General features: G+C 50.8%; 9 protein-coding genes across 9 annotated transcripts; 2 read left to right on the plus strand and 7 right to left on the minus strand.

The window, feature by feature from the left end:
• Positions 1-8: 8 nt before the first annotated feature.
• N7506_002010 (uncharacterized protein) lies at positions 9-3063 on the minus strand (the record flags this gene model as incomplete). The annotated part of the gene is made up of 3 exons (XM_056951306.1): positions 9-2027; positions 2081-2821; positions 2899-3063. 3 exons carry the CDS (start codon positions 3061-3063, stop codon positions 9-11), a joined length of 2925 nt encoding a protein of 974 aa, XP_056817221.1.
• An 877-nt stretch (positions 3064-3940) lies between these two features.
• N7506_002011 (S-adenosylmethionine synthetase) lies at positions 3941-5289 on the minus strand (the record flags this gene model as incomplete). Its single annotated transcript, XM_056951307.1, has 3 exons — positions 3941-4941; positions 5015-5100; positions 5204-5289. 3 exons carry the CDS (start codon positions 5287-5289, stop codon positions 3941-3943), a joined length of 1173 nt encoding a protein of 390 aa, XP_056817222.1.
• A 349-nt stretch (positions 5290-5638) lies between these two features.
• Positions 5639-6508, plus strand: N7506_002012 (putative signal sequence-binding GTPase GPN3; the record flags this gene model as incomplete). The annotated part of the gene is made up of 1 exon (XM_056951308.1): positions 5639-6508. The coding sequence occupies one exon, from the start codon at positions 5639-5641 to the stop codon at positions 6506-6508; it is 870 nt and encodes a 289-aa protein (XP_056817223.1).
• A 507-nt stretch (positions 6509-7015) lies between these two features.
• Positions 7016-7560, minus strand: N7506_002013 (Apq12 family protein; the record flags this gene model as incomplete). Its single annotated transcript, XM_056951309.1, has 2 exons — positions 7016-7455; positions 7545-7560. 2 exons carry the CDS (start codon positions 7558-7560, stop codon positions 7016-7018), a joined length of 456 nt encoding a protein of 151 aa, XP_056817224.1.
• An 896-nt stretch (positions 7561-8456) lies between these two features.
• On the minus strand, positions 8457-11502 carry N7506_002014 (uncharacterized protein; the record flags this gene model as incomplete). The annotated part of the gene is made up of 5 exons (XM_056951310.1): positions 8457-8544; positions 8622-10066; positions 10119-10653; positions 10764-11078; positions 11237-11502. 5 exons carry the CDS (start codon positions 11500-11502, stop codon positions 8457-8459), a joined length of 2649 nt encoding a protein of 882 aa, XP_056817225.1.
• A 2969-nt stretch (positions 11503-14471) lies between these two features.
• N7506_002015 (uncharacterized protein) lies at positions 14472-15476 on the minus strand (the record flags this gene model as incomplete). Its single annotated transcript, XM_056951311.1, has 4 exons — positions 14472-14773; positions 14828-14902; positions 14985-15272; positions 15440-15476. 4 exons carry the CDS (start codon positions 15474-15476, stop codon positions 14472-14474), a joined length of 702 nt encoding a protein of 233 aa, XP_056817226.1.
• Positions 15477-16258: 782 nt separating this feature from the next.
• Positions 16259-17306, plus strand: N7506_002016 (uncharacterized protein; the record flags this gene model as incomplete). The annotated part of the gene is made up of 2 exons (XM_056951312.1): positions 16259-16312; positions 16371-17306. The coding sequence occupies 2 exons, from the start codon at positions 16259-16261 to the stop codon at positions 17304-17306; spliced, it is 990 nt and encodes a 329-aa protein (XP_056817227.1).
• Positions 17307-17539: 233 nt separating this feature from the next.
• On the minus strand, positions 17540-19038 carry N7506_002017 (fungal specific transcription factor domain-containing protein; the record flags this gene model as incomplete). The annotated part of the gene is made up of 3 exons (XM_056951313.1): positions 17540-17571; positions 17628-18905; positions 18954-19038. The coding sequence occupies 3 exons, from the start codon at positions 19036-19038 to the stop codon at positions 17540-17542; spliced, it is 1395 nt and encodes a 464-aa protein (XP_056817228.1).
• Positions 19039-19551: 513 nt separating this feature from the next.
• Positions 19552-21085, minus strand: N7506_002018 (H(+)-transporting V1 sector ATPase subunit H; the record flags this gene model as incomplete). The annotated part of the gene is made up of 3 exons (XM_056951314.1): positions 19552-20164; positions 20221-20737; positions 20791-21085. 3 exons carry the CDS (start codon positions 21083-21085, stop codon positions 19552-19554), a joined length of 1425 nt encoding a protein of 474 aa, XP_056817229.1.
• Between the last annotated feature and the right edge of the window lie 196 nt (positions 21086-21281).

Consider the following 21281-nt stretch of genomic DNA (forward strand, 5'->3'; position numbering starts at 1 on the left):
AGCGAAAATCAGAACTCCATCTCATCGTCCCATCCAAGCTGCGCATAGATTGATTGCGACTGCGGCTTTTCAGGGGTGACAGGTACAGCTGCGGCACCCTTGACTGGCGTCCCCAGCACAGCCGGAGGGGAGGGAGCTCGGTGGTTGGGAACCATGGAGTCGAGGGATGTGGAGATTGGAGCAGCAGCAGGGGACATTATTTCTGGTCCGCGTTTCTTTGGCGGTGTTTCCATGATAGCCGAAGAACGCACGGCGTTGAGCGACTGGCTGAATTGTCGAGATGACAGTGACGAGTTTTCTGATGGTGCAGCGAAAGGAGTACGGCGAGAGTGGACAGGACTGCCCGGGACCATTGGCTGTGTGGCCGAGCGAGGGGTCGGGAGGTTGGGTACCCTAAAGAGACCCTTTCCAGAAGAAGACGGCCTCCGGGCAGCCATAGCGTCGCTTTGGAAGATTTTGGAAGATGGTCGGGTGGGGGTTTCATGGATAGTTCCTTCAGGTTGGCTTGACCGGGGGCTTCGTCCCTCGCCGCGACGATTGAAAGGATCGGAGGCGCCACCAGAGAACGATATTGCCCGTCTGCTAGAGGAAGGAATCATGAGTGGAGATTCGCCGATGGGCGAGTTTTCCACACCCGCAAAAGACTGAGATGGGACCAGACTGCGAGGCACATGTGGCAGTCCTACTCCTGGATCCTTTCTGCGGTTGGCTCGTGGAGTCGCCATAACCTGGACGCCCTCGCCGAAGGGATTACGCACAGGGTTCTTAGATTTTCTTGAACTACCTCCGCCGGTCGAGACCCGTTTGCTCACGTCGTCTGCAATGTCTTTCGAAACAAGCTCTCTGTTCGGCTTCCTCAGCGCTTGGATGGCCGCATCAAGCTCTTTCTTTTGATCGGCTAGCATTTGAACCTTTCTTAGCTTGGTCTCATGCTGTCTTGCCACAGCCTCGAGGTCAACCTCACGGTTGTCGTTGCGCTTGGCCTTTTGCATGCCACCGCGAACATTACCAGAAAGAACGGTGGGCAATAGTGGCTCATTGTCGCGCTTTCCGTGAGGGTGGCTGGGCGCGGTGTTGGATCTATGTAGTCCTGGTAGACGAGATTGAGACGTTGTTGTCTTTTCATCCGTGGCGACTCGCTGCAATGTACGTCGAGACTTTTGCGCAGGTGGCTGTCTTTGGATTTCAGTTCCAGGCTCCACGTGCTGGCTTTTACTTGAAGTTCGAGTCTTTTTGGCCATTGGTGAAATGCCGCTGGACACGCCGAATTTGCGCGTTATCAACTTGCACTTGTCCGGAAGACGAGCAGCGTAGAATGGAACAATCACCTCAGTGCAGAAATCACGCACAGCATCACTCTCGGTCTTCTTGCCCGACAGATGATTGCCACTAAATGACGAAGCTTTGGCGGTATCAGACGCAGTCGTCTCTTGCATGCTAACAGCATGCCAGATGCACATGCGATCGAGATGCAATTCGAGAAGAACGTTCATGTCCGCCAGCTTTTTGGCCTTTGGTTTCTTGGGCGTGTCCTTCTCCGCATCTGGCTTTGCCTCCTTATTTAAATTGGTTTTCGTGGCAGACTGAATGGTCATTTCCAGCACCATAACTTCCAAGATCAGGAGTATCTGCAGCTGGGTTTCGCGCAGTCGGAGGTCTGAGATCTGCTTCTTAGACTCTGTCTCACGCGAATTCTCTGGCGCAGAAGATTCGTTCAAGGCCCTGTCCTTCCACCATCTGTGGATGAAACCTTCCTCCCCAGGATAGAGGCCGTTTCTGCCAAGTTTCTTCTTCTTACTCTTTCGACCTTTAGGTTTTCGATCGTCCTCGGAAATAGCAAGTGCTGCATCGCCTACTGCAGAGGGTAGTGATTCCTTATACTTGAGGTCCATTTTCTTGGCAGTGAGAATGGCTTCACGGTAAAATTCAATTAGCTCTGCTGAGCCCTTTGCCTCTTCTGAATCACGGACTTGGAAAGCTTTCCGGCAACGAGTCAGCGGCCCTTTTGCAAAGTATGCCACGGATGTCTAGAAAGTGTCAGTAACAAGTCTTGAGAACAAAAGGAACAAGTAGTGCATACCTTTGAAATGTAGAGAGCCTGAAGATAGTGATCTCTCATTCCGTCCAACAGTTCCTCAGGCGACTGTTGCACATCTGCTACATGTGTATCCTCGCCGTCCACGTGCATAGCATTATCATTATCATTCAAGGCCTGAGGCTTGAGATCCGTGAATGGATCCTCCTCAGCAGCGTCAAGGGTTCTTGGTAGAGCGAACGAAGGCACGACATGCTCCTCAACGCCCGCGGAAGCATTGGTGGCTTCTAGGTCTGGCTCAGATGACCCAAAGACGAGCGCAATACTGAGTCCAGCTGGCTTCTCACCAACTCCGAGCCCAGAGGTAGGTTCGTCGATTTGCGCAGCTCTCCACCAATCAAAGCCATCAGACATTATGTTTGGGTCATCAACAGCCATGGCGTCCTCAGCAGGGCCACTTTTGTGCCACCCCTTCGCCGCGGCGACGAGGTCTCCCTCGTGGACCCATCGTGCGAGTTTGGAGAGCGAATAGATACCTCTCTTCACCCGCTCCACGACATAGAGGCCTCCATTGACCAGCAGTTTCACGGCTAGGACTGTTGGCTCGGCCTTTGCGCCGAGATCATTCTCCAGCGTGGGTATATCTGCAGTGAACAGGCCTCCGGGTTGTTCGTCAGACCGGGAGGGAGGCGTATCGTCAAGCCATGAGAAGAGAAGCTTCGATCGGGAAAGGGCTGTTATCGGCTCGAGGATCAAGGGTTCGTCAGAGAGAGATGCAGCGTGGGCCTATAGTCGCATATCGAGTCAGCAACAACGGCCAATACATTTCAACCTGGTTTCAGCAGATCTTGACCAGCACTGACTCTGATAACGATAGAAGAGGTAGCCAGTCGCCCAAAGGCACTGTATGGTTCCTCATCGACGCTTCTTTTCCGTTTCTTGGTGGGTGGAGGGGTCGGATCGTGGAGTTTGTTGAGTGTGGACGAATTGAGTGGATCTAGGATTTGAGGGACGATTCGCGAGTTCATGGTCGCGTTCAGAGGACCATCATGTATTCGTAAATTAAGAGTCAAGCCCTGTGAAGACTGGTAAAGCAAATCAATGTTGGACTTGAAATGCGAGTTGTTCACAGATCGCGCCGAATCTTGGCGGGTCTGGCGTCACGCGTCGGGACGTGCACACTCCGCCTCGACGAATATCGACTGCTTTGATTATAATTCTCTCTCTTTTTCTTTTTTTTGGCATAGAGAGGTTAAGACGGGGGAAAGTAAGGACAAAAGCAATTAGTTCATCTGGCTTGAAGAGCCTAAGGTAGTATTATTATCCATAATCTGAGTTACCAGAATCTAGCGGTTACGAAGAGTGAACATTCATCACAAAAAGTGCCAAAAAAGGTGGTGTTAAGTATTAGAAGATTCTATCGCTAATGTTTAATTTAGCAAGCCCAGGACCATTATGAACAAAATCAAAGAGTTCTCTCGCAGAGAGCAACGTGCAAGGATCGTTCTTCAATGCCGACAGAGTATGGCCTCGTGTGGAAGCGAGGCCAGAGGCTCCTCGGGAGGCACCGTGGGAGAGAGGTGGAGATGAGGGTAGAGGTGGAGGTAGAGAGAGATAGAGGTGTGGTTGAAGTCTGTTGCTTCCGAAAAACGCCAAATAAACTTCCTTTCCCAGCCGATGAAAAGTGGTATCATGTTGAATTTTGTCTTCGCCAAAAGGCCCGTCATTTGCGCGACCATGCAGATAATGAAACAGAGAGACTGGCACCAGATTGGAGACCAATCCCTGGATTTTATGAGGGTTTTAATAGTCTATGCTCATCGTGCTTTGAGTTGTTGAAAACAAAGCTAGCTCGTCACAGTCGTCAAAAAGGTGTCCGGGGTCACCGGACTAAGCAGAGATCGCTTAGAACTTGAGAGTGCGGGGCTTCTCCCAGGAGAACTCCTGGTTGGTGAAGTGACCGTTCTTGGCAGTCTGCGCGTAGATGGGACGGGCAAGGTCGAGGTCCTTGACGATGACACCGGGACGCAGATCGAAGTTGTTGCGGATGATCTGGACCAGCTCGTCGGAGGTCTTGTCGGAGGTACCGTAGGTCTCGACGAAGATGGAGAGGGGCTCAGCGACACCAATGGCGTAGGAGAGCTGGACAAGGGCACGACGGGCCAAGCCGGCCTTGACCAGAGACTTGGCGATCCAGCGGGCGACGTAGGCAGCGGAACGGTCGACCTTGGAGTAGTCCTTTCCGGAGAAAGCACCACCACCGTGGGCACCCCAACCACCGTAGGTGTCGACGATGATCTTACGGCCAGTGAGACCGGCGTCACCCTGGGGACCACCGATGACGAAGCGGCCGGAGGGCTGGAGGTGGTAGACAGTGCGGTCGTCAAGGAGATCAGCGGGGATGACGCTGCGGACAATCTTCTCCTTGAGGGTGGCACGGAGCTCCTCGGTGGTGACATCGTCAGTGTGCTGGGCGGAGATGACAACGGTGTCAACGCGCAGAGGCTTGACGGCACCGTTGTCGTGGGCGTACTCAATGGTAACCTGGGTCTTGGTGTCCGGAAGCAACCAGGGGATGGAGCCATCATTACGGGCAGCCTTCATGGCAGCGTTGAGCTTGTGGGAGAGGAGGACAGTCAGGGGCAGGAGCTCAGGGGTCTCATCAGTGGCATAACCGAACATGATACCCTGGTCACCGGCACCGAGCTTCTCAAGAGCCTCCTCGTAGTGGAGACCCTGAGCAATGTCGGGGGATTGCTGCTCAATGGCGACCAAGACGTTGCAGGTCTTGTAGTCGAAACCCTTCTCAGAGGCATCGTAACCGATGTCCTTGATGGCGTTACGGATGATCTTCTGGTAGTCCAGACGAGCATTGGTGGTGATCTCACCAAAGACCATGATCATACCTGGTAATCATGTTAGCTTCAGAACCCTCCGAAATCAAGCCGAGTTGGCATGGGAGAGAGAGAATGAACGTACCGGTCTTGGTGGCAGTCTCACAAGCAACCTTGGAGAGGGGATCCTCAGCCAGACAGGCATCGAGAACAGCATCGGAGACCTGGTCACTGTTGAGTCAAAGTCAGTACACCGTGTCCATAGGCATTGGCGCAATTAAAAAAAAAAGCATCCCGAGCAAAAACTGTTGGGAACCAGGGGAATGATACTCACGCAATCTTATCGGGGTGGCCCTCACCAACCGACTCGGAGGTGAAAAGGAAGGTGCCAGGCTGCGATCCGTTTGCGAGAGAACCCATTGTGAATGTGTATGGAGAGATATGAAGAAGAGAAGAGTGAGACGGGGGGACGGAGGAGGGGAAAAAGGAAAGATCTTGGGGAGGGGAAATTTTAGTGGGTAGCGAATACACCGAGAGTACCAATGAAAATATGGGAGAAGTGGGTACAAACAAAGTCGCTGCGAAGTACCGCCCAATGTACGCCGTAGTTCTGGTCCCTGTCAGCCGTGATGGCGCCATCGGAGGCGGTCAGCAGCGGCAGATTCAGCCCCTCCGGCAGAAGTGCAATTTTCTCGTTACCGATTGCCGATAAGATAGTTGGACCTTGAGCTTTTTTTTTGGTTTCGCATTATCGGAGCTAGTATCAACCATGTCGAAATTCGGGGTCCTGGTTATGGGTCCTGCCGGTGCAGGCAAGACTACTTTCAGCAATGCCATCATTCAACACCTCCAGACTACTCGACGTAGCTGTTTCTATGTCAATCTCGACCCTGCCGCTGAGACCTTCGCTTATGAACCAGACCTCGACATTCGCGACTTGATCACATTGGAAGATGTGATGGAAGAGATGGGTCTAGGTCCCAATGGAGGCCTCATTTACTGCTTTGAGTTCCTACTTCAGAACCTGGAATTCCTCTCAGAGGCACTCGAACCGCTGAGCGAGGAATACCTCATTATCTTCGACATGCCCGGCCAGATCGAGCTCTACACTCATATCCCCCTTCTACCATCCCTCACACAGTTCCTTTCCCGACAAGGACCCTTGAACATCAACATGTGCGCCGCCTACCTCCTCGAAAGTACCTTCGTCGTTGACAAGGCCAAATTCTTCGCCGGTACACTAAGTGCCATGTCTGCCATGTTGATGATGGAGATGCCCCACGTCAATATTCTCAGCAAGATGGACCAAGTCCGTGATATGGTCTCCCGCCGGGAATTAAGACGCTTTACAAATGTGGATGTTCAATTGCTACAGGACAAGGAAGAAGATGACCTCACCGCTAGCGCCAACCCGATGGCCAAAGAATCTTTGATGAGCGGTGGATCCTTCAACCAACTCAACCGGGCTGTTGGACAGTTGATTGATGACTTCAGCATGGTCTCTTTCTTGCAACTCGACGTCCAAGACGAGGATAGCGTGGCGGCCATTGTTAGCCACATCGATGATGCCATCCAGTACCATGAAGCCCAGGAACCCAGAGAGCCAAAGGACGAAGTCGAGGTTAATTATGAGGATTGAGCAGCAAAACCCTCATTACTACAGTGATGCGGCATGCATTCGCAATACACGAACATTCCTGGCGCTCGTGGTCGATCGTTTCGACATGTGCAAAACCCCGCGTCAGATTTTTTCCGATAGCCGACGAGGCTGCACCTTTCATCGCAACCCCCGCTGTTGTTCCTCGAGATATCTCCGTCTACGAGATAGAGAGCTAATCCTGCGATGGACAAAGCCCAGTCTGGAGTTTCACGACGCGCTGAGTAAATGTGACAACCGAAGAGGTCAGCGCTGAGAGAATGCCATACTACAAATGGATATAATAGCATATCCTCAAATATTCCAAACCATAATGATAACCAAGACCAGCTCATGAATTTTTTTGAATTACCTCTAAACTCCAAAGTCACTTCCTTCATTCCCGGTCACATCTTCCAACAAGACGCTATTCCAAAGAGCCTGAAGGCAAAAGCATCAAGATAGTAATAAGCCCATCAATCAAAGATCACATGAATCAACCGAAGTTGATCACTGCGTCGCCGCAAAAGCCTCCGCAGCCGCTTTGCTCTTCGCCTGGAAGTTATCAACAAATCCCCAAACCACGCCACCAAGCCATCCGAAGTCTGCAAAGGCCTTCTCGACTCCCACATTATAGACATATACGCCGAAGGCACCGAGTGATCCCCAGAAGATGAGTTGGCAAGCAAGGGTGACCCAGAAGACGACGACGCGGTAGGCATAGCCCAGGACTTTGGAAGTGATAAAGAGGAAAACTAGTCCCAAGAGTACGGTGAGAACCAGGTCCTGGGCCGAAGATTGGTGTGAGGCCATGAATTTCGATAGCGGTTCGATGAAGTAGGGCTGGAGATACATGGTGCGCAGGTCGGCAAGTTTCGTTGTGAGGTGGTTTTGTGTCGCGCTTTGGATGTAGGCGAAGGTAGGATTTTGGAGAGCTGTTTGGAGATTTTCTGCGTGAGAGAGTTGTTAGTTAGGTAGTCTTGTTTGCCTGGGTATATATACGTTTGCTCGTGGTTGGGGTGGGATAGTTAGTACTCACCTGGTAGGAAGTCCATGGCTACTTTGTTCTTGGGATCTCTAAGATCTTTGAATGTCTTTGAATGTCGAGAGAGGTGATCGAGTAGCAAGACAGAGCGGAAGAAGGGACCTGCCCTGTGGTTTTAGTAGGCTTGTGGTTTCTTTGTCGGCTGGGCTCTTTGTTTGATGTGATTGATCGGTCTGTATCGAGGAAGTGATCAAAGCGAGACAAAGAGGCAATGTAAGAATTTTAGGCTTTCAGTGTCCCTTGTTCTGTGGTGGTTCTGCTTTCGCTCAAGAGCGCTGAGGCTGTCACGGTAGGTTTGCGCGTGGTGGGACCGGACGGTGGTAAATATTCGTAGATTGACGGACAGGACTCAGGATATGAAGTGACAAGGTCAACCTGTATATAAAAGCCAATGCGATCAATAGTAAACGTGTCAAAGGGCCAGGGATGCAGGTTGAGCTCCTTGTGTGACAGCTGGATGAGATAAGGTCAGTGCAAAACAAACAAACACCCGGACTGCATGTGAAGAATGCTTATCGGCCTCTCACTTCTCACCTCCACGACTTCCAAGTTGCAACAGCAGATCTCAAAATATAAAACTCAAAACTTGCTTTCACATTCAGTCAATTATACTGTACAGCCAATTAGATATTTACTCAAAAAGAGACGGTTTATATATACAGGTATGACCATCGAGGGCCAACCGCCAATCCCGGAAAAACAAACGCCCCAAGCTAAAGAACGGTCTGCGCGGTGCCACACGCATGATCCTTGCATAAGAATCCAGAAAAACACACCCGAGCCCCGGGCTAACTCCAAGACACCTTGTCCTCAACCATCACAGAGGATGGGAGTCCAAATGCATATGCAGATGTGGTATATTAACGAAAGTAAGAAAGTGTAAATCGCGAAAAGCCAGCGAGACTACTACAGGGCTTTGACAAGTCCCTGGAGGGTTTCACGCTCGGCTTGAATCTCGGTTTGGAGTTCGCTAGTCTGGCGGAGAGCGTCATCTCTGTGGATATCAATTAGTATAAGATTCAAGGGTTGTCACTGAAAGGGGAACAGTGAAGGGCAAAAAAAAAAACATACCTGTCAGTTTGAAGCTGAGCAACGTCGAGCTGTGTACGGTTCATGCGTCCAACCACTTGCTCCATCTCCATGTCCGCATCGCGGAGGAGCTTCTCAAGGGCCTTGACTCGCTTTTCGAGCGCCTCGGCCTGAATGACCTCGGCCAGGGGGACACCCTCTCCGCTGGTCGTCTGATCCAGACGCGGGGAGCGGGTGTCGAATGGTGCACTGGGTGGGCGGGGTGAGAGACTGACGGGTGTGCGGCCGCCGTTCTTCATACGAGTAAGTGAAGCATTCTGGCTCTCTTTCAAGAGACGGATTTCGTCCTCGTGCTTGCCCATTTCTTCTTCAGTATATTGCTGGGCAGCTACAAGATCGTCTTCGAGCTCCTTCATGTGATTCTGCAGGGTGTTGATGCGATCGACTGAGATCTGCTGATCTTGATCACCCTTGTTGATGGCCTCTTCCAAGCGGGCATGGACAGTAGCATTGGTGCGCAGCTGGTAGTTCACCTTGGTACCAAGCACCTCTGTTCTTTCCAAAGATGAAGCAAGCTCGTCTGAGTGTTCAACACTGGCCTCAGCGGTAGCCCTGTCCGTCTGTAATTGCTGGAATGCAGATTGTAGGGAGGTGGATGTGGCCGTCTCGCCGGAGAAGCCTTCTGGGCCGGCGACCAGTTCAGCAGCGGCAGTGTCCTCTTGCAGAAGCACGCGCAAAGAGCTAGTCTCCTGCTCTGCTCGGTCCAAGTCCATCTTAAGACCCGCTAGGTTTTTCTCAGATTGCCACTTGCCATCGAGAGCATCTTCCGCGCGAATGCGCAGAATGTTAACCTCATCGCGAAGGTTGTGCACGTCCCTCTTGTAGCCCAGCTTTCGCGGAGGGCCTGATTGCTGGGATATAGCAAGCTCCATTTCCAGCATTCGGGTGCGCTTTTCAAAGTCGCGAGCCTGGTATGCCTGGCGCTCTAGAAGGTTCCGCAGAGTCTGATGAAGAGCATCGCGCTGGACCTCGACATCCTGGACCTTATCGACCAAAGATTCACGTGTCTCGGGTGAGTTACCACCTTTATTATTGGAAACCGAGTTGGACCGAGAAAGAGAGCCGGAGCGTGCGAGGCCGCTGGGCTTGCGCGCGAGAGAATTCGACCTCGAAAGTCCAAAGGCTGAGTTTCTCGGTGAGCCACCCTCCTCGGCAATCGAGGCGAACCGACCACCTTGCAGTTGGGCCAAAGAAGCATTCTCGATTTTGAGCGCCTCGATTTCCTCTGCCAGCCTGCTGCCATCTCGAAGTTGGTCTCGGTCATTACGCAGTTGCTCGAGTTCTACTCGCATTGCTGTCAGTAGATCCTCGAAGTTATCTTTAGATTGTCGCTCTTCGAGCAACTTTCGTTTGGTATTCTCGAGAGCCGTCTCGAGTTCTTTCGTTTTGGAAGATAGATCAGACAGATCAGTTCTCTCGCGACGAAGCTAGAAGGGCATTAGCATGATTTGCAAGCGGAAAGTTTGTCACTGAACGCACCTGTTGTACTTGAGACTCCAATATTTGAACGTGTGACTCGGAAGCCACTCGCTTAGAGCGTTCCTCCTGTAACTTCTGAGATAACTCGACCTTCAACTGAGCACGCTCTTGCTCTCCAGCCCGGCGAATCTTCTCGATATCTTCATTTTTTCCAGATTCTGAAGCGTACCGAACAGAACTAGTACCCGAATCCGAGAAATAGTCGCTGGTCCGACGATTTGCGTCAGGGCCTTCTGATTGTAGCCTTTCAACTAGATCTTCTAGGTCCATTTCTCGACGGATAGACCCCGCCAACTCGGAGCTTATCTCTCGTAGTTCATTCTCGATATCTGCCATCTTGGATGCATATATATTCTCCTTTAAACTTGCAGATCCCATAGAAGGGGTCCGCGTCGACCCATTTCCATTGCTTCTGGTATTATAAGGAGAAGGTGGCTTGAAGGGGACATTAGCCAATGGGGGCATGGAAACTGGCATTGCTGATCGTCCAGAATCGGAGATTTCGGTACTGGACGATTCGCCCCCGGCGAGGTAGCTGTATTATGATTATTGTTCGCCGCCTTCCAGCCAAAGAATGAGCTGATCTTATTTCCAGGGGTCTTGGGTTGTCTTGGATCTCCCGCACCCATCGACATCGACATTGACCGATGATCCACGTCAATATGTAACGGAGGTGGCCGGTTTAGCGGTGGGTGTAAGGCCATGCTCGTTGCGCGTCTCGATGATCGCTTCGACGGGGGAGGGGAGTTGAGGACTGGGATGAATGGTTCGCTGTCTAGACGACTGTGTAGAGGGGTTCCATTCGTGAACTGATGTTCGTATTCTTCGTCAAAGTAGTCAATAGCCTCGTCTGAATCGTCGTCGTCGTCTGCGATTACGGATCTCAAGTATGAAGCAGAGTCCTGACGGGAGGTGGAGGTATCGATGTGCAGAGGCGCAGCGAGCTGTCCTCTGGAGAATCTAAAGAGTCGAAACAAAGGCACACGATTAGTCTTTCATGTCACAAAGAAGCGGAGCCACCTGTATCAGCCATATCACGTTTTGTACCCACGTCGGTGGGAACGAACACGGCAAGCTTCGCGGCAAGCTTCAAGAGGCAAAAATATGGAGTCGCGTACCTATTCGGGTTCTTCTGTACCGTGATCAATGAGTCTCCATCCGCCGACGAAGGGGATGGTGGTCTATCCACAGGTGCAGTGGGAATGGGTGTGGGTTTATCTCCCTCGATCGAAAGGGGAGAGGAGGGGTGAACAGGACCCGGAATCAGATCGACATTTTGCGGGAGAGGTTTCCTTCGAACTGGAGAAGATGAGGGAGGGGAATTGAGACTAGAGAAGCTCTCTGAATGGGCGGGCGAGCCGCCGAGCATTAGAGGAGACGCCATGAAACACCCTGGTCCGTATCAAAAAATAGCCATGGATCGACGGTCATGAATGCCGATTAGCACGGAAAGTAGAATGGTGCGCCAATGAGAAGACCAAAGGGGAAAGGATTAGGAGAATATCGAAATATCGAAATATCAGGAATATTAGGAATATCAGGACTATCAAAGGGTAAAGGCGTGAAAAGGAGAAAAAAGTGTACAAAGACCCGGGGGGGCGATTGGCGCAAACCGCCCGTGGGTTCCAGACGCCATTCAGTAGCGCAAGTCGGGACAAGTAAGCGTGAAGGTGGATCGCAGGGGTTGGAGTCGTGGGTCTGGAGTTGCATGGATTTCATTGGCACAAATACAATATTCTGATAGCGCTCTGGCCGGTAGGATCGACATCGCTTGAACCTACAGAGCCGATGTTCGTAGATCGCGAGATTGTGTCCCGGGTGAGTTATGGAATTTCATCTTGAGAAAGGTAGCCAGAAGGCCGTTGTTGAGCTCTTGGTGTAGATGAGTATGAAAATAGAACTGGATTCAATAGTGTGCAGCACAATCAAAACCCCCTTGAGTCGAGGATCTGAAGAGGTTGGCCCGTCCCACGCTAAGGCTTGGCGATTCAGGGGTAGCCGCCCAGGTTTCTCCAAGGTCACTTTTGAGTAGCATCACGCGTTGCAACTGCCCATAAGGTACTTTTTCACTACCTGCAGACTACTTAATATCATTTGAATTTGACGCTTAAGCTTGTATACGCAAGGCTATCGAACGTACAGCTACACATTATACTTGCATTGTACATCTTCAGGTGTCATGCGAAGTGCACCGAGTACTCGTACTTCATGTGCGATCTGTTTATTGTGACCTGCTGGCGTCCTCGTAGAAAGTTCCAAAGTTTTCAATATATTAAGGGGGGAGTTTGTTCCAAGGTTGTACGGAGTAAAAAATTGCCTCTTCACACTTCCAAGTGGATATGACCCCTTTCTCCTTCAGGCCAAGCTTCTGAAGAAGAGAAGAACGTGCTCAATCCTATCATGCACGCTAGCCCAGCCGTGATACCGACTCCGGCGCCTCGCAAAACACTCGGGCCAGCGCGTGGTCGGTATGTGTTACTTCAAAGGGTTAAGCGCTTACACCAACAGAGATGTAGCTGCATATTGTCACATCAAACGCGGGCTTGGTCAATGTGATTGAACCGATGACACCTCTCCTTGTTCTGACTTTTCAGGCTCCCCAGCACTGACGACACAGCAGAACAAATTTGCTACAATTCGCGTGGGAGAATTTCCCAGTTGCATATGATTGGATCTCAGCTACTTGTGTTCACAAATACAACCATAAGGTTGGAGCTAGCTTCATTGTACATATGTGCAGCAAGACTTGGATCAGGGGGAACCTTGAAAATCGAGAAAAGAAAATGCCGAACCAGCATTCTCCTTTTCTGATGAACGGTCCCGTCGGTCGAGTGAAGGATCACCTCTTCTGCACAGGTTACTCTCATCCTGTAGTTTATCTAATTCCATCTCGAAAATTGGACCCCCTTATCGATCTACAAGTATGTAGTTTGGAGACCGTTTCTGGTAGGTTTGTTCTTCGGCGGTTAAGTAACAGTGTCGAATGACGGCTCCGCGTCACGCATATGGAGACGAGTTTGATGATTGAAGACTGTGTGTTTCCCCCATGATGCATAAATAGCTATGGGACGTGGCTTGATCTATTGTCACACCATAAAAATTATTGATTGCAACGGGAATGCGTAGGGCTGCTCCATAGGTCTCCACCCAGCTCCGGAGGTCTAGAGACTTATTGAGTCACTTTGGTACTTCATAGCTACTCGATAGTATTTAATGTCCGGAGTGATAGAGAATATATACATACTCAGAATATGCCGTAGATTACTGTTTATTAAGGGGACATCAGGAGAGATACTAAAAGTTGGCCAAATATTTCGGCGTTGCAACCTTGGAAGGCTGTTTGTGCTGTTAGGTACGGAGTATACAGCTCTACCGCAAAAGTTGTATGCGCACCCAACACTTGAGGACCATACGGAGTACTCCGTAATAGCTCCCGATGTTCATCTTCAGCCTCTGCGAAATTCAAGCCATCCCGAGGTCCTCAACCTACACGCGACACTAAAGACCCATCCCTGCTCATCCCTGCACGTCAAAAAAAAAAATAGTGGCTTCTGCAGCTCCGTTTGTTTGATCCACTTTGATCTCAAAATCTAGACCGTGTCTCATCTTCGCAATGTCTTACTTACATCTAAGAATTTGATACATACATTGCACTATTGCACTACGGAGTACAATCTCTGGCGCCAGCAAACGCGGCGATCATTGTTTTTGGAGATCAATCAAATTCCAGCCACAACCGTTCTATGATTAGAACCGTTTGATGATGTCTCAAACGCCTAGGTGGGTACTCACTACAGGGCGTCTCGCCATTACATTCCGGCAATTTCAGGGCCCTTGCTGTCTGCCTTCCAATGCTCAATTGCCTCAGAAACAGACTGTGTCCATGGGAGTTGGAAACATGTCACATGCCGAGTGAGAGAAAAGGAAAAAGAGAGAGAAAAAAAAAAGGTGATGCCAGGGATTGAACGTGGAAGATCGTAGGGTCACTTCCTGGAAGATCTCAGAGGCACTTCCGTAAACGGCAATCTCTCCCTGGCGGCTGATGGGAGGGTTAAGCAGGACAACCTGTCCGGGCTGTTTCCCACTAGACCACCCCTCAGCATCAACTACTCACCACTTCTGACGGGTTTTGACCAACGCAAAATGCTCTCCATCTTCCCAAAGAGCTGCAGCCCTATACCAAACTCATGCTGTATACAAGATTGCATACTAGAACAAGGCTATTGTCCGGGTTTCCCCCTTTCAAACCCGTCCACTTGGACTTGGCCTCTGGAAGATCGTGGTTCAGACAGCTTGTCTCGCATTGAGATCCCCAATGGTTTCATTACTTCAAGCTTACATACATCATCACAATCATAGATGCCCAGTCACCATCCAGCTATCATCATACCCGTGAGACTTCCCAAATACATTGCGCACGGTATAATGCCCATTAGTACTTTCGTACGAGGAGCAACCAGCTATGCATCCAAGGACCGTGTGGAAGAACCCAGTGATCACTCCATACACAGCTCCAGCAGCCGCCGCAACATGATACGGACAAATATCATAGCCGCCATTGTGAGCCATGCGAGCAAACACGTAACCTCCCAAGGCATCTAGTCCCATGACGCAGGCCTGTGTTTGGGGCTTGCCACCATAAAGGCCTCCGGCCGCTGGATCAAATGTCAGCATTTGCAGATGAGAACTGGCAAAGAAAGAGGGCTTACACTGATAGATTCCAATACATTCTCCTGCCAGGGGAATAGCGGCGACCACAGCTGCAATAAGCAATGCAGTTGGTGCTATCGAAAATAACCGAACGACATTAGTTTCAGATCCACGAGCGCAAGGTTCAAGTCAATGACAAGGGGGAATTCAACTTACTCTCTCCCAGTACCAGGTTGCTGATCTCGGCTGTGATAACGACACAAATTCCAAAGCAGCTCGCCAATAATACGAGAAGTATCCACGCCGGTGTCGGTAAGCCTGCGTATCCCACGAATTCCACAAACGCTAAGATTCCGGACTTGGTGACACCTGCAAGCGCACCAAGCTGCATGGCTCGTGCTGTCAGTGGACTGCCATTGACATGAGCAGCTGTTGCAACTGCAGCTGGGCCAGCAGCGGCGTTAGCTGCGATGTCAAGGGCTGCCAGAGCGAAGAACACCCAGACTAACAAGATGTGTTAGAAAACGATAGACATAACTAGTACCATTCTGTGGTAAAATTCACAACTAAGAAAAAAAGACTTTCAATGTTTGTATATGTGCTATGCGTAACGTGGACACAGTAGGGAGATGAGGAGCAAACAATCAGAAACAACCTTGGTAGAAACTTACTGTTGATCGCCGGACGATTCAAGTTATCTGAATCCATGATGGGACTGGCTAAAATTCACCAGTAATGAGACTTGTTATACGGAGTAGCAATTAAGAACGATTAGAGCACCCCGAATCTGAGTGTTCCCATGGGCGAGGGTCCTCTTATAAATGACGCGATTCCGAGGCCAATGATCCCAAGGTTGACTCCTACGTAGTACGAAATAAAAAGGTTAGATTCCCATCAGATGATCGGGGAGAGACACGGCAAAAGGCTGAAAAGCCTCAGGGTCATTTTCACTCCACTGACGAGATTATAGCCTGCATATTTACGAAGAGTTAAACGAAGACCCTGAGCATATCAAGAATACAGTTGCTGATTGACCAATGGATTCTCACCATTACCGAGACTAAGCCTCTGGTGCGCTCGAGCACCCCTAGTTCAGGCTTAGCGGTTCCTGCAGTAAGCAAAGGCCAGGGCGCCCCATATGGGCCATCAATTCGCGATCCAATGACAAAGTGACTTTGTCGGAAGAAAAGCCACAATTGCAGACTGGCAGACTCAGCCGCTGATGTTAATTTGCTTGTTAGGGACTGCAGTTGTTTGAGAACTGGTCATCGCAAGGATTAGTGGCGCAATACGGCTGCCGAGCCACTTCTGGTGCTCAGGTGCCTTGTTTGCTTTGCTCGCGCTCTTTTTAACTTCGTAATGAGGCTGTTAGAAATCCTCGGCGCGGTTCGCAGTCAATCGTGGCTATTTGAGCCGTGGAATCCAGAGTTGTATAACCCGTGTGGCATGTCGCTTGGGACAGCTTCGCAGTGATTCTACGTTCGCCCATCATGAACTCAACAGGCTGTGTCATTGAAGCAAATCCTGATGTATCTGGAGTTGGTGTCAGTATTTCCCATCGTCTAGTCACCGCTTGCAAATCATCGCTGACCGTATAAAAAGATTCGCATATCTATCTACACCCTCTGCCTGGGTGGATCGGTAGTAAGCTACCTACTCCGTGTCTTGTCACCAGGCGAAGACCAAGAGGAGTTCTCGCGTGGTGTATCCTCCGCGCTCGGCATGCAAGGTCTAGCTCTCCTCTGCACAGCAATCTACCAAACCTTCAAGGGTGATCTGACGCTCTTCCACGCGATATGTGTCATACACCTTCTTGCCATCTTAGGCATGGATCTAGTCAACAAGGGCCGATATGCAGGCTTTGGCCCTTGGCGACTATATTTCTTTGCTTTTCTTCAGATCCTAGCTCTGGGGGCCTTCGCCGCTTTCAACATTTATGTCTGGGTAACCGCGCCGCATTTTGGAAGCCAGCCCAAGTGCAATGCTAGCACTGTGTATGTTGTGTTTGGCATCAACATTAACGCCGTATCACCCGTCTTCCGCTATATCATTCTTGGGACCCTGGGTCTGGTGGTCGCGAGTTATGCCATTGGCTTCACGTGCTTGCTACCGTGTCTGTGCGGATACTATCGATATCGCAAGCGACATCCCTCGAGCGGAGACAGAATCGAGGGGCAAAAGAGAGGATGGCTCAATTGGTTTATGGAGGTCAATTCTCCTGTGTATCAGAGGAACAGAGACCCACCGGAGAGGCTGCACGGTCAAGCACTGTTGAAATACACTCTGAACAGGGTCGCTTACTGCGCCTTTTGTGTATACTTGATTGTTTCTTTGGAGCAGACCATCCGGCGGAATGATCTTGACCCTGAAGAAAAGGGGTGGACCTTCGGCCAGGTGATTGCGATTTTCTTGTTGTTGGGTGTCGCGAACGAGCTCCTCAACGTTTTCCTTGCAAGTTGGGACAGAAGGCAGGGTGAAGGATCGTCGCAGCTGGAATTGAGACCGAGTGCAGGAGACTCGGGATCCTCGTTGCCCTGAAGAAAACGTCAATACAGATAATGAAATTCGAATGTCCATCACAAGTGATGTCGGCACGAGCCGGTGTAGTTGAATGTACTTGACTTTGCATTAATCATGTATTCGTTCTCTAAAATGTAATTTCCCAATCGCGGTCTGAAACCCGGTGTATATGTAAAAAAGACTCCTCAAAGCAAAACGCACGCATCATTGCACATGAGACATAACAGCATATTCTCATCGGTCCAAATTCTTTAGTAAGGAATAAAGTCAAACTGCATCCGGTCTATAATCATCGAAAGTTAGCATGTGAAGGGCGTAAAGTGAAGAAGAAGTTCGTACCAAGGAATTGACTCCAGTCTTCTTCCTCGCCGAGCTGATCTGACCAATACTGCTCGAGGAATTTGAGTGACTGTAAAACATTGGGAACGCGAATGGTGTCGTGTAAGGATGAGAGAAGCTGTCTGACTGTATCCCTGTCCTGGCCGCGTGCTTCACAGCCAGCAATGAAAATAGGCGTCGTCAACATCACCCAAGGTGTGAGGCCAGACGAAGGACCAATCTGTGCAGTGCATTCCAGAATGCGCTGCACTGACTGCTGTACCTCCGGCGATGAAGTAGGTGTTTTGCGCAGTCGCCGATGTATCTGAATGAGTGCGCTGTGCTGGAAAGCTTCATTACACAGCAGAAGCTGCTGAGCACTTTCTGCGGATAAGCCCTCTGCAGCACCAGGGTAAAATGAAGGCTGTGAGCTTGAATCACGGTTCATAAGCTGCCGAATCGCAAGTTCCAGGGATTCAGCATCGTTCTCAACATTGCTGTCGACTTCTCCCGCCACAAAGCCTCCGGTGGCCTGCTCAGCTTCGTGATTGCGCCAGGCAGCAGCCCCGATCTGCCGGAAAACGGCCGCGAGGTCAACGCTGAAGCCCCAATAGTCATCCAGGTAGTCTGGAGACCCGCCCATTCCCATCAGATCAGATGACACAAAGTCCGAGGTATCTCCAATCGGAGGTCCATTTCCGGTTAAAGCTGTGAGCGAGACAATCGACCAATACCAACGATCCAGATATCTTCGGAACCCGCTTGCAGACCGCAGCGAATCTTCCCCTGCAGCATCCGATGCCCTCATCAACGCTCTCGCTCCGTCAATATGTGCCCTCCACGAATTCGGGTTGATGGCCCCAGAGTGGATCTCCGCGAGACATAGTGTCCGGGCAGTCGCCACCAGGGCCTCAGAGTCCTTGGACGAAGGGTTTTGTAACTCAGTGCGGAAATGCTCTAGACTAAGAGCCATCAGCCGTGCAATATCCGGTGCTGACTTGACAGAGTCCGACTGGTTGTGTAAGGCTTGGATATGGATCGCTGACAGAGCGGTGGTGGCGTATAGTAACGAGGGAGTCTGGAGCGCCATTGGGACCAGCATACGACATATGTCCTGCTGCATACCTGAATGACACGCCGTGATCTGAGAGGCATCATTTATGAAGTGGTGTAATAAGGCTTTTTGATCGGAGGATAAGGAGGAGAAAGGATCGACGGGTTGCGATAGCGTCAGTTCTGACCCGGTCGACTGCGCAGCCTTAGCCTTGGTGGTGTAGATAAACTCGCCGGGTGAGTATTCTGGTATAGTTAGCAAAGGGACATTTGAGCAGTAGATTTCGTACGCACCTAGTCTTTGCATTCCCCCCGTGCCCCCGACGCAGGCACCGAATCGCGATCGCGAAAATGCCCGCCCTCCCCACTGCAGCTGCATTGCATATTGGCATTGTTCGCCTGCTGTCTGGCAACGGCCGCAGTTTGGTCGTTGCTCGTCACATTTCTGTCGACGGGATTTACATCTCTTGCAGCCTGTGAAGGATCTCGACATGGATGCTGTACTTTTCGGGTGGTGTCTCCGGCGAAGAATTTCTGCGGGGAATGATAACGATCCCACTCCCGCGTGGCAAATGTGAGTTTCCGGGGAACCGATGGTCTTGATATCTACATGCGAAGAAGAATAAGAACAAGAGTATAGAGTAGACAAGATTGAGGAGAGAGTCAGTGCAAATTCAAGGGGCTACTAAGTTTTCTTCAATGATCGTAGGTTCGTACCGCTGTATGGTTCTTTAGCGGTCGATCGCAAGATCCACCGACACTATATCAAGACTGTTTCAAGTCAATCTATTCCAGATAAAAAAAGAAAATAGTATGCGCTATGGCATCAAAATACACAGTACATACGCAGGAGTATATGCTCATCCTGAAAGAAAAAGATCACAAAGTACGATCACCCTTCGAAGGTGTACCGAAGCCACTCGCCGACAGCATGCAGACTCTCCCATCGCACCGTTTCATCCTTGTCAGCCATGAGTTCCATCACCCGTGCCTTCAGGCCAAGTCGCTCTAGTTGCCCACGACGCTCCGGGACCTCCTTCACAAGGTTCCCTACGTCGCTACAAGCAATCGCCAGAACCTGCTTGTCGTTGTCCCAGCTCTTGGACAAGATCTCAGCAAGTTTCTTCGGCAAGGCACCATTTGACTCTTCACAGATGCGTCGGGCATTCTCCTTCCAGAATGTCGGATTCTTGTGAGGAGGCGACCAGCGCAGGTGGCCCGAATGAACTTCCGCCGAATATTGATCAAAAGTAGTTTGTGTCTTGGTGTATTCTTCCAACATAGAAGAAAGCGCATTGAGATCCTCCAGCAGGTCGGGGTCAGTGAGGTGGCGGCCGGTTAAATTGGTCAGGAGTGCGGGGAGTCGAACAAATACGGCAACGGGTAGCAACGTTGTCCGGTTGCTCGACAAGAGGCTGTACAAAGTCGCAAGGAGTAAACGGGTCGTCTTTTCTTTTGGTGAAAGGCGCAGGAGCTGAGTGTAGAGTTGAATAATATCATAGTTCCTGGGCAAAGTTAGCAGGTGTTCACAGAAGAATAACTGGTCTTTAAGGCCACTGACTCTTGTAGTTCATCACCCACGAGGGCACCCTCGAATGCAAGCTGCCACAGCACTAGGAGCACTCGATACAGGAGCTGCAGGCTCACGCCACCTGCAAGACCAGGCTCATTGCCACGAGTGCTGCCCCCGAGGGTGCTGGCATTGTCTTTAGACCCCGCTGCAGTTCGGAGAGTCTCAATCAAAGGATCCAGAGTCTCCTTACGTTGCGTCCAGAAGATCTCCCTGGCCTTGGATGTTCTCAACAACTCTGAGAATCCTTGAACGCCGATATCTTGGAGGCCACTGTCCTGGTTCTTGGTCAGAGTGGAGAGATAAGCGTATAGCTGGGGGAGAGCTTCATTGTCGCGCGCGGCGGGTTTAGACGTGGCAACAAGACTGTGCGAAACTAAAGCCGTAAGGAAGGTGGAGGTGAGCAGGGGGATAGGGTCTTCGGCATTGGTCGAGTGCTGCAGGAAAGGTAGGAATGGCTTATACGGTTCTGGGTGAGAGATGAGGGAGTCCGCCAGAGAGGGAACATCTGATATATGTTGATTAGCATAAGAATGCTGCAGCAAGACTGTCAAATGGTACCTTGAATCAAATCCGACGCCAGCACTAGAATATACTGCACGATATCGGTCCTCCGGGAGGCCGAGTCCAAAACGCTCTTCCCTTGTGCACCACCTGCCAACAAGTCTGTGTACCCGGCGAGGTCTCCTTCTATTGTTTGGCGACGCTGATCCTTGCGCACCTTGTCCACCGCCTTGATCTTCTTCAAGTGGTCATCGGTGATGTTGCCCGCTCGGACGGCGCCCTCCCATGGAATTGGCCGAGCTCGAATATTATTCTGAAGAGAGCCGAGGTAGGTGGGGGGCTCCAGTGACATCTTGGGTATGATGCGAGAGATGCTGAGCCAGGAAAAGGAGCGTCGCTGGCTGTGTCTGATAACTGGAGGTGTGTCCAGAGGGACGGGGGAGCTTGGGGATGACGGAAGCCTGCGCCAAGACCGACGGTACCTCAAGCCACTGCCTCAACAACTGTCTCTCTTCGCTCACAGCATTCACTTGCTTTGCCATCGCCTT

The sequence above is a fragment of the Penicillium brevicompactum genome (genome assembly GCF_028827555.1).
Source record: "Penicillium brevicompactum strain IBT 35665 chromosome Unknown utg000001l_segment0_segment0, whole genome shotgun sequence".
Classification (NCBI taxonomy): Eukaryota; Fungi; Ascomycota; class Eurotiomycetes; order Eurotiales; family Aspergillaceae; genus Penicillium; species Penicillium brevicompactum.